At 42.5% G+C, this 18162-nt stretch overlaps 1 protein-coding gene across 1 annotated transcript; it reads right to left on the bottom strand.

Annotated features, from left to right (window-relative positions):
- Positions 1-1060: 1060 nt before the first annotated feature.
- Positions 1061-9937, bottom strand: LOC134623752 (toll-like receptor 13; the record flags this gene model as incomplete). The annotated part of the gene is made up of 3 exons (XM_063468776.1): positions 1061-1307; positions 1389-1506; positions 9322-9937. Coding segments are annotated over 3 exons (981 nt in total), but the record flags the coding sequence as incomplete, so codon positions are not given.
- Between the last annotated feature and the right edge of the window lie 8225 nt (positions 9938-18162).

Here is an 18162-nt window from a genome sequence, read left to right on the forward strand (position 1 = left end):
AAGTAGTTATAACTGCACCTGTAATAAACATGTTAATATTTGATTATGATAACCCCTATAATATAACTTATAACATAATGCCAGCAGCTTCAATAAACACTTTGATGAAATGATAATTAATGTAATGTTAAGGATGATGGTTATATACAGTTCAGCAGTGACCTAATTTCTTTAAATATTACACTCGTCAGGCCAGGACTGTACAGTCTATACTTTAATTGATGAGGATGTAAACAAATATTTCTGGCACAACTTCACCTACTGAAAACCATACCCTGCTTTATTCTCTTTTGTGACTATAAATGAGAACCATTATTTCCAAATAAGAACCATGTTGTATTTAAGACTTATCAGGAACGCTTCACTGAGGTTACAGGGAAAGGAAGCTGAGGGCAGCTTTCCCGAAGACTTCAAACAACTGGATATCTATTGGAGCTACAGGAGTTGCCTCTAGACAGATGCATATTTAAGGGAACTCCGCATTAGCTTCACTTTCTGATAATATCAACTTGAAAATCCTAGATGTTTTTCAGAAACGTTGACCTCTGACCTTGACCTTGGCGTTGAGGTTATTGGAATTTAGTTGATGCAGTTTGTTTTTTAGGTATTGCAAAAGGAAAAATCATTCATTGGCTTCAGGTTGGGTTTCATCAGTGTTATCAACTAAAAATACTGGTTCTCACTCTTTGTCACAAACACTAGCAACTGTCAGGTTTTATTAACATGCGTTAATAAAAATACACATATAATTCTTGTAACACTGGGTTGTCCATTTATAAAACAAACAACATGAAATAAGACTTGACACTTTTGACCGAGTCCATAAACTCCAGGAAAGTCCACCAGACAACAAAGTGTTCCCTGAGGTCACAGGTCAAGGCACCGTAGGGCTGTTTGCCAATAGACACCTACAAGCAACCTTATTGAAACCACAGGAGTTTCCCCCTGCTGGGCATTAGAAGTAATGCAAGTTTATCCACTTCTGCAGAAGCTTCACCTCTCTGAACCAGAAGCTAGCTCGTTTATATACAATCTGTGATTTTTCCACCTAGATTAAATCTCACTGGATGACTCTCTGGTGTCCAGTGAAGAGGCACGTGTGCTCAGCAGGGTTTTCTTCTCTCGAGAGAGCTTGTTGTATTTTCTGCCAGAAGACTCCAGTGTGTTGAACAGCCTGTGGCCAGCTCAAGTAAGAGCTCCTCTTCACCAGACTCCTTATTTGGTAGTACGGAGACAGCTGCTTGGCTGGTATGTCCTCCAGAAATACCATGATCAACACATCCTTGTGCTCATCAAACAGATGGAAGCTAAAGACACCACACGCAGATTAATCAGTGTAGAAGCTGGCGACATCATTACATGTAAGGACAAAGAGTTGGTAACCATACCTGGCCATCTGGATTTCTTTGGAGCACCACTCACTCTGCAGGTAATGCTGGCTGATCACACAGGTAGTATTTCTGCTGCTATAGATGGCCTCTGTGATGTTTTCTACGATGGGTTTACCTGTAAAAACAAAAATCTCACACATCAAACATGTCAGCATTGTGTTTTGAATTCACTCTTTCTATCTAAAATGACACTGGTAAGTTACATAAAATGCTGATTTCTACAGGTTAAAAGATTTCAAAGGTATTCTCACTTTTGAGAATAGCAGGATCTGAAGTAAGGCCTAAATTCCATTCACTCTAGGTTGTACTTTTTTAGCAGTGGTGCGTAAGCAAAGATCTATTTTTTAAGTCGTTGAGGCCTACACTGATGCTGAATCAAACTCTAACCCCAGCTAATGAGAATCTGTACATTTTTTTTCTCTGAAATTCTGAGGTCTATACTTCTGTTAATTGGGCAGCTATATATATTTGTATTGAATTTGAATAGTTGATAAGTACAACGTAGAACAGTGTTGATAATACATCTTTGTTGCTTTTTAATGCAGTGAAAACACAATGAAAGTGAATTTCATGTTTAAAGATTTTAAATATGGAAGACACTTAAATGTTTCCAAATTGGAAACCTCACATACGTTGTCACTGTGAGGTTTCCACAGTCTGTTGTCTGGCAAGATGGCGCCGGTGTGTATGGCAGGCCGTCCTCGTCTGCGCCTTGGCGTAGTACTCCTTATTGTTTTATTTTTGGTTTTATGCTCACTAGGTGGCTGTGCACTAATAACCTATGACAGACATATGCTTTTGAATCTCCGATTCTCTTACTCCCACCGTCCGGATCCATGTTGGACCCTGGGTGACGCAACCCCTCTATGGCCAGACTCCCTCACCAGTATCTCCTGCCTACCTCTCTCCAACTTGCACAGGAAACGGGGTAAAAGGAGTGGTTTTCGCGTCCGTTTTAAGGCTTACTTCAAAGCCAAGGTTACGGATTATCCATATGCAAGCCGGGACATTCTATGCTTCATCCACTCCTTCAGAGGCCGCCCTGATGCTAAACTGCTGAGTCATCAGTGGATCTGCCCCGCTGGTTTTCAAACCTACCCAGCCCTTCCAGTGGCTTGCCTCCCTGTTCGGTCCTGGATAACGTCCTCCGGTCGTGGCGTCCATCACAACAACCTCAGCGTCCTGCGACGTGCCACCGCTGGTGACCTAGCTCCTCGGACACGGATGGCTTTATTTAATGTCAGGTCGCTGACGAACAAGGCTTTTCTTTTAAATGACTTTTTCCTCGCCGCGGGATTGGACGTTTTACTCCTGACGGAGACGTGGATTTCTCCCGGTGAGTTCATCCCCTTGTCTGAGCTTCTCCCTCCAGACTGTGTCTTTTTTAGCTCGCCGAGGCTCACTGGCAGAGGTGGTGGCTTAGCTTCGGTTTTTAAAAATAAACATAAAGTTCGGCTGCTACCCTCCCCTACCTACCCTAGCTTTGAAGCACAGCTACTGGAGATGACTGGCTCGCTGACTACTCTGTGTGTTGTGGTCTATCGTCCGCCTAAATACAACAAGACTTTCATCTCTGAATTCGCTGACTTTTTAGGATCTGTTCTTTTTAAATATGGCTGTGTTCTTATTACTGGCGATTTTAATATACATGTCTGCTGTATGAACGACCCATTGGCTAAAGACTTTCTTGCATTAACTGACTCTTTTAACCTCACTCAGTGGGTTAACGAACCAACCCATGTTAAAGGACATACCCTTGACCTGGTCTTTTCATATGGCTTGGACATTTGCATCAAGGATATTAACAATGCTAGGTTCTCTGACCACTCCCCGGTCATCTTTGATGTTGACTCAGGTAATACTGAATTGCACCTTGAGGCCCTCCTTCGCCCTACGTGTACAGTTAATGCTGAAACTGTGGCAAATTTTTTGAATTCTGCATCCACTACGTTTGATTGTTTTACCTCTCATATGGTTGAGGACTTTGCCAACACCTTGTTAACCATATGCTCCTCTATCCTTGACACTGTCGCACCTATTAAAATGAAGCGCCCTAGAACTTATTCTCAATGTTGGTTAAACGACTCTACACGCGCCTTACGACGTGTGTGTCGACGTGATGAGAGGAGGTGGAGAAAAGATAAACTCCAGGTATCCTATGAAATCCTACGTACCAGCCGCTCGAAATTCCAAACTGCTGCCAAAATGGCCAAAGCAGCTTTTCTATCAAAAATTATCCTAGCCAATGGTCACAACCCCCGAACACTATTTAAAATTTTTAATTCTGTGGTCAATCCCTGCCCTGTTATGCCGCTGGCGTGCTCTCCGGTTCTTTGCGAACAATTTTTAAATCACTTTTTAGATAAAGTTTCATCTCTTAAGTCTTCACTTCCTTTAATGTCAAGCCCTGTTTTTACCCCTGACTGTTCATCTACTTTCCATCAGTTTGAGCCCGTGTCACTTCTTACTCTCAAGCGTTTAGTTGAACAACTGAACAATACTAATCCTATACATGATATTCTCCCATCTCGCATAGTAAAGGACTGCTTCGATGTAATTGGACCCAGTATTTTATCGCTATTGAATTCTTCCTTACTCTCTGGCTGCGTCCCGTCAGCTTTTAAACATGCTATAGTTCAGCCTGTTCTTAAAAAAAGGAACCTTGATTATAATGATTATGTGAATTACAGGCCGATCTCTAAGCTCCCGTTCCTGTCCAAAATCCTTGAGAAGATAGTTCTTCTACAACTCCAGGCGTACCTGGATGAGAACAACATTAATGATAAATTCCAGTCTGCCTTCAAACCACATCATAGCACCGAAACAGTGTTGCTTAGAGTCCTTAACGATCTTCTTCTAATTGCTGATAATGGACGCTCTGCGGTCCTAGTTTTATTGGATTTATCCCCGGCCTTCGATATGGTAGATCACAACATCTTATTAGCGAGGCTTGAGCATACTGTAGGCATTAAAGGTGTTGCCCTTGATTGGTTTAAATCATACCTCTCCAATAGGTTCTTCTCGGTCAACCTGGGCACTTGCTCTTCCTCCGCTGCACCTGTCTGCTGTGGCATGCCTCAAGGATCTGTGTTAGGCCCTACTCTTTTCTCACTGTATATGCTCCCTCTAAGTGCAATCTAAGTGCTATGCTGACGATATACAGATCTACTTTGAACTAAATGATGATCTTGCTTTGTCCTTGCACTGTTTCCATGAGTGCATGCGCGAGGTCAAAGAATGGCTCCTAGCAAACACTCTTATCCTAAATGATAAGAAAACTGAAATTGTGGTATTTGGCAGCAACGTTCCTCGTGGCCAACTTCGTGATGCCTTTGGTTCCCTTACCAGCTCCCTTTCTGACACTGTTAGCAATCTGGGCGTGTTGCTTGACAGCTCGTTCAAACTCGATAAACAAGTGTCTGCTGTAGTTCGATCTAGTTTCTACCAACTCCGTCTCATCTCTAAGGCTAGGCAGTATGTTCCGCATAAGGACCTGGAAAAGCTCATCCACGCCTTTGTGACCTCGAGGCTGGATTACTGCAACTCACTTTATTTTGGTCTTCATTCTGCCCTCCTTCATAGACTGCAGACAGTCCAAAATGCTGCAGCACGCATTCTGACCAGAACCAGGAAGTTTGCCTGTATCACTCCTGTCCTAGCTAATCTGCATTTGGCTACCCATAAAATACCGTATCCAATTTAAAATACTGCTGCTTACGTTTAAAATTACCAACAACACAGCACCGAGCTACCTTAAGGAACTCCTTAAATCGTATGTTACTGCCAGAGCATTAAGATCGTCTACTCAGCTACTCTTGGTGCAGCCTAGATCTCGGCTGAAATCTAGAGGTGATCGGGCGTTTGCCCTGGCTGCACCAGAGTTGTGGAATAACCTTCCGATTGTGATCCGGGCGTCTGATTCCATCCAATCTTTTAAATCACGGTTAAAAACCTATTTGTTTAATCTTGCCTTTCCCGCTTGTTAATGCTCGCACCTGACTTTTAGATTTACTCAATTTTTTCTTATACATATTTTTATGGCTTGTGCTTTTACTATGTTTTTATTTTGATATGCATTTTATATTACCCCTGTGTAATAGTGGCATTGACCTGTGAGTATATTTGATACTTTGCTAAGGCCTTATAATACTTGTGTTCTTCTCTGTCTCTTATGTTAAGCACTTTGGTATACCGCTGGTTTTTAAATGTGCTCTATAAATAAAGTTTGTTGTTGTTGTTGTTAAAACTTTGGGTACACGTGGCCCTCTAGGGCCTTGTTCATGGTTAAAAAACAACAACAACAACAACAACAACAACAACAACAAAAAAAACAAGGAAAATATCCTATCTTAACTGTAGTTCTTCCAGAGTAAAACTTTCATTTCCCCAAATGTTGGATGATTTGACAGTTGAGCAGCACACCTAAAGTCTACTTTTAGAGATTTAACACTAGAAGTCCCAGGCTTTTCTAACCCTCTGTCAGCCAAGTGGAAGCTAACTTGGCTAGTCTGTTAGCATCAATTCATATGTAAATTGGGTCGTTACCTGAGAATTGTGGAGGAGAGTGGGGGTGTGTGAATGATTGCGGATTTCTAACTGCAAACTGCCTCTTTGTTTGTGTGTGGGGAGGGGGAACTGCTAAAAGCTGTGAACTTCATTTTGTGTTCGTCTTGATGCATTCTCAATCATCCAGGAAAATAAATCTCCAAAAGATTTATTGATAAAAACAGTACAAAAAAACCAAAAAATATTTCTACAAAAACAACCATTTGTACACATATTTACAAATAACAATAAAAAGTGAGTGAGTACATTTCAATCACTCACAATCCTGGCACTGCCATGGTATCTGTAGTCTGCATTTACCACATGTGTATCTGTAGCAGTGAACACATCGCACAGTGGCATGATTGTTCTTGCATTTGTGTTTGACCTGACACGTGGCTCTTTTTCCAGGGCTAGGTGTGGAGGGTTGTGTCCGAAGCAACTGTTCTTTTCTTGCCTTCTTCCTAGCCATATGAGAGTTAGCCAACTCTCTTGCAAACTCCACCAGGAAGTCCACCCGTCTTTCCTGCGTCCCGGTGCATGCTTGATACAGCACATGTGCATTCAGTGCTGCCATGTCAATCATGTTATAGGACCGTGTACTCCCGCACCATCTGGTCCATCACATCCACGCCACACTTTGTGGTGTTGTAAAGGGTGACAGTGTTTGGCTTCCTTTTGGTGGTGTTATCAGTCTGAACCACGCTGTGCATGCTGCTAAGAATATAGACTGTCTTCTTCCATTTGGCCGCATACGCCGTCAGCGTGGCAGCAGTGGTTGAAAACACCTAAGAAATAAGATAAATTGTTATTTCCATAGCACTTTTACACACAATGAAACACATAAACATAGAACCACAAAAGACCTGCAGCCTACCTGAGTGGTGAATTCATTGCGATCTGTGTATCTAGCGGATTGAGGAATTTCCCGGCGAATCTTGTTGACTGTGCCGAGGATGGTGGTTTTCCGTCTAAGAAGTTTTTGCGCAAGTGAAAGCGATGTGAAGAAATTGTCCGTGGTAACATTTCTGCCCTTGTCTAGGAATGGTTCCATCAGCCTCATCACTACATTTTCAGACAGTCTCTCCCCACTGGGACGATTGGGGTCCTTGCCAAGATATGTGAGGACATTGCAAATGTACTTGGATTTTAGGTCGCAGGCCACCCAAAACTTGATCCCAAACCTGTCAGGTTTACTTGCAATATACTGCAGGAAACAGCACCGAGTCTTTGATCTTGATCTTGATCAAAGATCTTGATCTTGCGGGGGGTTACTAGGGTTCCATCACTACGTGACTGCTGGTCAGCAGTCTGGGAAACCCACAGATCATTGGAACTATGCCGCGTAACCGCTTCCAAGACATCATGCAACACCTACGCTTTGATGACAGGTCCACCCGCAGTGATCGAGCAAAGACTGATAAGTTCGCTGCAGTTTCCAGTGTGTGGGGATCATTTGTCACCAACTGCATCACGTGCTACAACCCTGGTCTACATATCACCGTTGATGAACAGCTCTTCCCATCAAAGACTCGGTGCTGTTTCCTGCAGTATATTGCAAGTAAACCTGACAGGTTTGGGATCAAGTTTTGGGTGGCCTGCGACCTAAAATCCAAGTACATTTGCAATGTCCTCCTATATCTTGGCAAGGACCCCAGTCGTCCCAGTGGGGAGAGACTGTCTGAAAATGTAGTGATGAGGCTGATGGAACCATTCCTAGACAAGGGCAGAAATGTTACCACGGACAATTTCTTCACATCGCTTTCACTTGCGCAAAAACTTCTTAGACGGCAAACCACCATCCTCGGCACAGTCAACAAGATTCGCCGGGAAATTCCTCAATCCGCTAGATACACAAATCGCAATGAATTCACCACTCAGGTAGGCTGCAGGTCTTTTGTGCTTCTATGTTTATGTGTTTCATTGTGTGTAAAAGTGCTATGGAAATAACAATTTATCTTATTTCTTAGGTATTTTCAACCACTGCTGCCACGCTGACGGCGTATGCGGCCAAATGGAAGAAGACAGTCTATATTCTTAGCAGCATGCACAGCGTGGTTCAGACTGATAACACCACCAAAAGGAAGCCAAACACTGTTGCCCTTTACAACACCACAAAGTGTGGCGTGGATGTGATGGACCAGATGGTGCGGGAGTACACGGTCAGCAGAGGAACACGGCGCTGGCCAGTTGCCGTGTTCTATAACATGATTGACATAGCAGCACTGAATGCACATGTGCTGTATCAAGCATGCACCGGGACTCAGGAAAGACGGGTGGACTTCCTGGTGGAGTTTGCAAGAGAGTTGGCTAACTCTCATATGGCTAGGAAGAAGGCAAGAAAAGAACAGTTGCTTCGGACACAACCCTCCACACCTAGCCCTGGAAAAAGAGCCACGTGTCAGGTCAAACACAAATGCAAGAACAATCATGCCACTATGCGATGTGTTCACTGCTACAGATACACATGTGGTACATGCAGACTACAGATACCATAGCAGTGCCAGGATTGTGAGTGATTGCTGAAAATGTTGAAATGTACTCACTCACTTTTTATTGTTATTTGTAAATATGTGTACAAATGGTTGTTTTTTTATTTTTGTTTTTTTGTACTGTTTTATCAATAAATCTCAGCAACAAAGGAAATACACCCATGTGTGTTGATTTCTCCCTAAGGCAAACTGAAACACAAGTTTCCTTGTGGCTCAGGAAACTAACCACTCCAAGTGGTTCAGCATGGCCCCACCTTATTTACATAACAAAAGCAGCTGTTCACAGGTGATTAAGGATATTAGCTAAAAGCCTACCAGCCATTTGGCTCGACGGTGGGTTTTATAGGTAGAAAAGCCAAATGGCTCTTCTCTGGGACTTCTAGTGTTAAAGATCAGTTTGCAGGTTTTGTCTAAATGGTCAGTCTTGACATTTTTAGATCTAGCATTCAAACTGCGGAAGCTGGGTCACGTATGATTGGTATTTTTGTTTTAACACCATAGACACTGTTTATATTTTTTGCAGTGCGGCCAAAGAGAAAAAAAGATACTCTGGTGTCAAAACTTGATCTTTTTCAGTACCACTGAAAAGAGGAAGTTTAGATTCGCAACAACAGTATTTCGATGAAAAGAAGAGACAGTGTTTGTGTGTTAGCTTCATTAAATAATAAACTAGAAATACAAAAAAGAGGCTAATGAAAAGCATCTATACCTGGTTCAAAGTCTCTGTGGTGCAGACAGACCTGCAGACCTGGTGCAGACCTGATCTTTGTCAGTACAAGTTTAGATTGGCAACAATAGTGTTTAAAGGAAAGATGAGACAGAGTTTGTGTTGTAGCTCGATTAAATATTGATCTAAAAATAGAAAAACAGAGGCTAATGAAAAGCATCTATACCTGGTTCAAAGTCTCTGTGGTGCAGACAGAGTCTCCAGCCCTGTTGACCCTCCAGCTTCGAAAGCAACTCTCTGCAGACCCAAGCTTCATCATGAACATTGTAGGAGACAAAGGCACCATAGCTGTGACGAATACCTTTCTTTGTCCTCTTAATATCGTAGAGGAAGGCCAGGAAGAGGTAGTAAGCATAGGTGAGGTGTGACCTCAGGAAGTGGTAGATGAAAGATGCAAGGAGAGTAAGCACAACTAGACTAGAGCTAAAAAGGAAGCAGAGCAAGGCAGCATCTATCCGACAGGAGTCAAAACCAAAGTCCAGGAATTTGTTTCCCCGTTGGCTAACAGGAAACACACAAGTATACTGATGTGCATTAACAACCTGTGTCTGTTTGCTGCTTTGAATCCACTGGATAAGACCGTAATTAGAACATTCACATGTTAAAAGGTTAGCAGATAGATGCAGATATGTCAAGCCTGGAAGGGACTGGATAACTGTTTCGCTGATTACAAACAATTCATTGTTGCTGACGTTTAGCCACCTGAGTGCCGATAGTTTGGCCTCTGCTAGAAAATCCAAAGACCTGAGTTTATTGTGGGAGAGGTCGAGGATTATCAGGTTTGATCATTTTGATCTTGGGAAGCAGTGCTGTTTTCACTTAGAAATGGGGGTATCCTGTTGTTCAATACACCTGAGTCAGACAGAATAAGACATAAAATTGAAGGTTTTAGTCTGATTACATTACAGTGTCCATCATTTTAGCACAGAATAAAATAACCTGAAATTTGGCGCAACCAGTGATGAAAAATTGGTGATTCTCTGAGATAAAATTAAAGGTGGTGATCAGTTTACACCTCAGAATCACTCTTAAATTGAGTGTCATACAGCCATATATCTAGTGATACAATTGCAAAATCGATCGTCGACCTGCAGCCTATGATTTCCTGATGCCACATGCACTTATGGACACCCTTATGCTCAAACATGGTGTTTCTAATAGACAAACAGTTTCTCCTAATCATGCCCCTTCAGGTCTAAATGGCATTCCCCACATGAGCATTGAAGTCTCCCAGTAAGATGACAGAGTCCCCAGGTGGAGCAACCTCTAGCACCACACACAGGGACTCCAAGAAGGAAGGGTACTCTGAACTGTCATTTGACGCATAAGAGCAGATGACAGTCAGGACCTGTTCCTTGACTTGAAGGTGTAGGGAACAAACCCTTTTGCCCACCGGGAAAAACTCTAATGTACAGGCATCAAGCAGAGGAGATACTAGGATACCCAGCCCACTGCCTCTCACACGTCTTCCGTAGAGAAAGAGTCTTGGGATGAGGGGGGTGACTCGTCCATCAGGGTGAGGTCACTGAGGCAGTTAAAAAACTCCTTGGTGGCAGGTCCCCTTGGATGAATGAGGTTTTCCCTGATTTCCCAAAGGCTCTGGATTATGTAGGGCTGATTAACACATCTCTTCAAAGCTGCGTGACAATCGGGGGGATACCTCTGGATCGGCAGACTGGGGTGATGGCACCCATCTTTAAGGAGGGGGAACAGAGCATGTACTCCAACTGTAAGGGGATCCCACTCCTCTGTCTCCCAGGGGAAGTCTATGCCAGGGTGCTGGAAAGGAGAATCTGACTGTTGGTTGAACCTCGGATACAAAAGGAACAATGTGGTTTTCGTCCCAGTTGTAGAACACTAGACCAGCTCTTTACCATCTTGAGGTCTTGAAGGTGCATGGGAGTTTGCCCAACCAGTCTACATGTGTTTTGTACAATTGGAGAAGGCATATAACCATGTCCTTCGGAGTGTTCTGTGTAAGGTGCTTTAGGAGTGTATGGTGTCTGGACCACTGCTAGGATCAAGCCATTTCATCCTTATACAACCATTGCAAGAACTTGGTCTGCATAGCCGGCAAGAAGTTGGACTCATACCAGTGGGTGTTGGACTCAGCCAGGGCTGCCCTTTGTTACCAATTGTCTTCATAATTTTTATCAACCAAATTTCTAAGCATAGCAAAGTGGCACAAGGCTTCCGCTTAGGCGGTCTCAGAATCATGTCACTGCTTTTCGCAGATGATGTGTTTCTGTTGTCTTGATCAGGTGGTGGCTTCCAGCTTGCACTGGAGCAGTTTTGCAGCTGAGTGTAAAGCAGCAGGAATGAGAATCAGCACCTCCAGTCGGAAAAGGGTGGAGTGCTGAATCCGGGTCAGCGATGAGTTACTGCCCAAAATTAAGTTATTTAAATATCTCGGAGTCTTGTTTGCGAGTGAGGGGAAAGTAAAGCAGTAGATCAAACAACGTTTTGGTGCTGCAACTGCAGGGACACTTTACTAGTTCATCATGGTGAAGAGAAAGCTGAGCATAAAAGTGAAACTCAGTTGACCAATTGATCTATGTCCTTAACCTCACCCATTGTCACAAGCCTTGGGTGGTGACAAGATACAAGTTGTGGAAATGAGCTTTCTTCGAAGGGTCCCCTACCTTATAGGGTGAGGAGTTTGGCCTTCTTGGAGGGACTCAGAGTAGAGCCACTACTTCCTCACATCGAAAGGAGCAAGTTGAGGTGGTTCGAGCATCTGACAAGGATGACTCCTGGGCACCTCCTTGGTGAGGTGCTCCACCGGGAGAAGGCCACAGGGCAGACCCAGGATACGCTGAAGAGATTATATTTCTTGGTTGGCCTGGGAACGCCTAGTTGTTTCCCCAGATATGCTGGAGGAAGTGGCCGGGGAGAGGGAGGTCTGGGCTTCGCTGGTTGTGCTGATGCCCCCGCAACCTAGCACCGGATAAGTGGAAGAAGATGGATGGATGGATGGATTAATCTCTGGCTCTTCCACAGCATGTCTTTTATCATGTCTCCCTCTACTCACTCTTTTGGCAGATGGACATCCCTCCCTCAGTCTGGTTTTGCAAGAGGTTTCTTCCTGTTAAAAGGGGAGTTTTTTTCCTTCCCTCTGTCACCATAGTGCATTGCTCTTAAGGGCTTGTCTGAAAGTTGGGGTTCTGTTATGTATTATTATGTATTATTGTCAGGTCTTTACTTTACAATATAAAGCACCTTGAGGGAACTGTTGTTATAATTTGACGCCATGTAAATAAAACTGAATCAAATCAAATTCAAAGGGCCACCGCTGTGGCAGAATCCATATGTTTAATTTTGCACAGATTTTGCATCACATGTTCTTCCTGACACAACACTGTCATCTATCTGGGTCCAAGGCCATCATTATGAGCCAACTGCGTGATAACAAATTACAGATTCTTGACTTGAAAGGGAAATGAGTTAGCCATTACACCATGGAGCCACTTGCTTTGGTGACAGTATGGGCTGGATTATCTCATGGACACAGCCTCAGCCAGCATGAGGGTTTCATCTAAGTAGCACAAAATTTTTTCCCTTGACTTGTACAAATTTTGATTTGTTTTTTCAAAATCAATCATCTATAGCTTTTTTTTTTATACAAAAGCATTTTCTTGGCTGTTGTGTCAATATTATTCTCAAAAACAACAAAGAGCAAAAAACATATATATGCAACATAGATTATAATGAGAAATATAAGACAGTTCAGTGTGCTAGGTTTCCATCATTACAAAATCCAGTTATGAGAAAAACTTTGATACTGCTTAACTGATATTGATTTCAATCACTTAATGTCAGCTACATCTCAACAGCTTTAAAGCAAAATAACAGATTTTTTGATTTAATGTGACCACATTTGTATCATATTTTTTTCCAGTAAACGTGAATGATATTGTTAGGGTTTATAAACAGAGTCTTACCTCTTTCATATGTTTTTCCTTGAGACATGAAACTGGCCTGAACTCAGAGTGGATGCGCTGCAAGTGCTATTAATCTGAGGAAGACAACAGTGGAAATTGTTTGTTTTCCGTCTGACTAAAGGGGAAGTTAGACTGTTAAATAAGAAAAGGTTTTGGCTCTCACTGCTGTATCGTATCATTTCCAGTTCCTGGTATGATGCTGATGTTTTGTGTAGCCCGTTTAATTAAGAACCTTTAGATAAATGCTTATTTCATTGCGTAATTGTCACGGGTTTTGTCCAAAACACAATCTCTGTTGCATCACCTGACTCTTGCTTGCAACAAAAAAGGGAGTTCACACAAGTAAGATATGCATTAAGAAGTTTATTTACAAAAGGTGAAACAGAAACATCAGTAAGTCAGGGATGAGGTGAGGACAATTGACAGCTCCACCCGTGAGTCACAGTAAGTTACAATAAAATGTGCTTATTTGTACACCAGTTTGTACACTCAGTTCCCATTTACACCAACTCTGCTACTCACCAACATCCCTAGCAATAATTTGGTAGTTATGAAGCATATTTAAGAGAATGGAAGATGGAAACACCAGAAATTGTATAAACTAAAAAAAGACATACTATGATGAACATTAAGTTCTAGACAGAGTGTCAGCCATCACATTTTCCGAAGCCTTCAGGTGTCAGATGTGCATATGGTAAGGCTGTAAAAATACGAGCCATGTCATCAAGTGCTGAGTTGGATTCTTATGCCACGAGAGGACTCTACCACTACCCAAATATACTTCAAAATGTTTCAAAGACAAAATTGAAGCAAGAGTTTCCTTCTACAAAATTGACTAATTTAACTGGCAGGAATAAAACTTGTGGGACAAGTAGCTCAATACCTGCTCCATCCTGATGCAACAATACTGCCCCAGCATCCACTTTGCTAGTGTCTACCTTCAGCTTGAATGAATCTCTGAGATGGGGACTCGCAAGCCCTGGAGTACAGGCAAGGATAGCCTTGACATCCTCAAAGGTTGTCTGATAATGATCTGACCATTGGAACTTAACCTTGGGGTTTAAGGAGTCAGTTAGAGGAGCAACCACTGCAGAGAAATTCTCACAAAACCCACAATAATAACCCACCATTCCAAGAAATTGTGGAAGTTCTTTCTCAGTAGTGGGAGAATCGAAGTGATCAGTAGCTTCCACTTTAGCTCTTACTGGATATACCTGGCCCTGTCCAGCCACCTTACCCAAGTAAGTCAAAGTGGCCTTAGCAAACTCACACTTGGCAAGGTTCACTGTAAGATTGTCCGAAGTTATGGAATCAAGGAAAGCCCAGATGCCCCTAAGATGACCTTGCCAGGTGTTGCTATATACCACTATATTATCTAAAACACAGCACACCCTTCCACACCAGAAACCACAAAATCATTAGGCGCTCAAATGTGGCAAGAATGTCTCTCAACCCAAAGGGCATAACTGTATAGGAAAAGATAGTATAATAATAAAATAAAATTTTCTTTTCTTAGGCAGTATTATTCAAAGACATAGCATACAGGCTTAACCCTTGACCCTGACCCTTTTTTAGTTATGTCACAATAGGCCTAGGATAGGACTGTATCTTCTTCACTCACCATTTGTTTGTTCACCACATTGCATTTAACCATTAGTTATTAATCTGTGGCTCTCTTTCACAGCATGTCTTTTTTTCTGTCTTCCTCCCATCACGCCCAAGCGGTAGCAAGAAATGTCTGCCCCTACATGACCAGGCAGCAGCTCCCTAAGTGCCACAGGTTTCATCCTGTTAAGAGTCTTTTTCATCTGAGTGTTGCCATGTGCTTTCTCAAAGTGGGTCTCTTGATTGTTCAGGTTTTTTCTGTATTATTGTAGGGTCTTTACCTTACAATATAAAATGTAAATATATAAAATTAGCAATATATAAATAAAATTGAACTGAACATGTTGCTGGGTTTTGGTTTTTTTTTTGTCTTTTAAGGTAAAGTAGACCAGAGACCATAGCTGGACTGGCCATTGGGCATACCGGGCATTTGCCCGGTGGGCCGATGGTGATTTTTCGTTTTTATGGGCCGATGGGTTTTTTTTTTTTTTCGTTTTTTTTCCCGTAACGGTATAAACACTGAAAGGTGGTGGATTGGACAGATGCTGGGAGATGTGTAAAAATAACTCAATTGTTTGGTGGTGGCTATTGCGGAGCTTCCACAGATTCAGTAACATTAGCAAGTGGTGGAGGCCAGCAGATGCAACAAGCTGGCAGGTGGATGACGGAAAGGCAGGGGGAGCAGAGACCTGAGGCAGTGAACTGAATTTCAGGTAAGAAGTTATGACCTGCAGTCTATCTGGGTCAGATATAAAGCAAGTTTAGGTGGAGTTTATTTTCGTTGTGCTGACTTTTTACAGTCAGTTACAATAACTTGTACTGCGTACTAGCTAGCATGACGGAGTTTATATACTGCTGGGCGGGTGCTATGATATTATTGATGTTGAACTTGTTTGATCTTATTTTATTTATAAGGTTAGTTATTAGAGTTTCCAACCGTCCTGTAAAAAACGGAACGGTCTCGTATTCAGTTTCGTATTGAGGTGAAAAGGAACGCAGTTTGTCCCGGACTTCAGCTACAATGAAAAAGACACAAAGCTGGATGTCTGTGAAGGTTCTCAGTCATCCAGGTCATCGTAGTCAAAGGAGTTTGCAAAGAAAAGCGTCTGGACTTCTTTGAGTTGCTTGCAGACGTTTCACCTCTCATCCGAGAAGCTTCTTCAGTTCTAAGGTTTACGACACCAACTGTCTGCCATCTATAATCCAGTTTTGAGTTCCCTCCCCAGCCGCCTTAATGCCCACTCACATCCTGGGCCATCTGACCTCAGGAATTCACATGACAAGGTGGGGCCAGGTTTCACAATGAGCTCACCCGAAACCCTGGCTGATTAGGTCCCACACCCGCTTTCACACCTTGGCTCATGTGATTAAAGGATCATCAGGGGGTCCTTTGTCCCTCTTTGGGGGGACACTCCCACTGGGTTTAAATCTGGGACTCTCGGCCATTTGACCTTAGAACTGAAGAAGCTTCTCGGATGAGAGGTGAAACGTCTTCAAGCAACTCAAAGAAGTCCAGACGCTTTACACACAAAGCTGGATTTATTCTGCGTCGTTAGGCTGCAGCTGTTTGTTCTTCTCTCATTCTCCCCCTCCCTCTCCTGTTTCTACTTCAATCATGAAACTGATCAATGATCAGCTGATCGGCTTTACTCTCTTGTTTGTTTATTGGCCACTTTGCGCCAGAAAGAAGAAACCAGCGGATGTCGCGCTGAACAACAGCAGCACGTTTAAGCTTGATCAGCTGTTGTTAGAATTTATTTAATATTAATTTCTGGTATCAGCTGATGTTTGCTGGAGCCACAGCTGTAAAAGCTGCTGGTCATGATATCTGTTTGGTTATCTGGTGAGTGGGAAACATGAAGATGAAACCAGGAGATGTCCTTACTGAATCATCAGAGCTGAACAGGTGATGTAGAAACAGGTTTACCTTTTAGGTGACATAAATGAGTTGAAGGGAAGTTATGAACTGTTTCTGAGAGACAAATAACACCAGGATCCTTTTCTATGTAGCTGACAGCTGGTAACTGTGCAGGGGCGGGTCTAGCAAAGTTTTGCCAGGGGCCCAGTTAGGGCATTAACAGGGAAAGGGGGGCACAAAGAAATACTTTTCTTTCTTATTCTCATTTAAAATGTCTGGCTTTTAACAAATAATTATCTGAATCTTACAACAAACATTTTTATCTGATGTAAAATGTATAGAAATCCATTATTGTACATAGTAATTTTTTTTAGGGTCCCATCATCATAGAAGTAGCTAAGTACTGTATATGATGCCAGTATTTTCCCACATTTTCTAGATACTGTACCAGTACTGTGTGTAAAATGCCATCAAAAAGTCAATTAAGTTTTATTCTTTCTCACCTGTCTTTCTATCTCCTTTCACTTTTTAAAGGTTGCAATGTTAGAAAAAATATTTTGCCCTGCCATGCTGTTTATTGATGTGGTAAATGAATAGTTTATGAAAATATATCTAAATCTGTCATCAGTAATCAGTAATGATCATGTCTCACCTCTAGTCTTCTCTGTCTTAATTTCAGGTTTTCACCATGTGTTGTAGTTCAGGAGGTTAACTCGACCAAGCAGTCTACTTTCGGGTACTGTTTAGAATACCAGAATAGGGAGGATGGTGTAGGTTTAAGTTTATTAGACTGATACATATATACCAACACGACAGTGTACATCACTGTCACAACAGCGTTTGTTTTCATTCAAAGGCTTTATGGTTTTTCCTATAATACCTGGTGGGCCGGTCTCGAGTCAAAATGCCCGGGCCGATTTTTTGTCCCAGTCCAGCCCTGCCAGAGACAGAAGAGGGAGGTCCATTGGGTGGACAGCAGGTACAAGAAATGATAGCCAAAGAGTAGAAAAAATCACTTTATCAGTTTAGCACATTTGATTTATTTACAATAAAACAAGCCCAGGGTATTAAAGAAAAACAACCAAAACCAAAACCAAGCTGGCAGTCCAAGCCTAATGCATTATGTGCCCAGTCTTGATGCATGCTCAATCATCCAGGTAAGAAATCAGCATCTGGATGCAGCATTTTCAGTAGAAGAATACTTTTGTCGCACATCCAAGTCACTTCTTCAGTCTCAGCTATAAGGCTGGGAAACCCTCAGTCAGCTGAGACCAAGGAAGTCCCTTGCATGAGTGACGAAATATTTCTCCCACTGAAAATGCCACGTCAAGATGAACAGAATCAAATTTTGGGGATTATGTGCACAGGTTCAAGAGTCTAAAGTACTAACCATCAAAGCAATCAGTCTTTCACTGGTTGTGTCTCACTGGGAAAGGCCTCCTCCACATCCGACACCAGTTCCACAAGCAATTCCATGCTGAATCTCGGGTCTACTTGGCATCCAGTCTATACGGTCCATCTTTTTGCTTCCCTTTGCTCTCCTATAGCTCTGCTGTGTGCCTGCTCTGGACTTTGCTGATATCCCTCATTTATATTGTGACTT

Source organism: Pelmatolapia mariae, linkage group LG3_W (genome assembly GCF_036321145.2).
Source record: "Pelmatolapia mariae isolate MD_Pm_ZW linkage group LG3_W, Pm_UMD_F_2, whole genome shotgun sequence".
Lineage (NCBI taxonomy): Eukaryota > Metazoa > Chordata > Actinopteri > Cichliformes > Cichlidae > Pelmatolapia > Pelmatolapia mariae.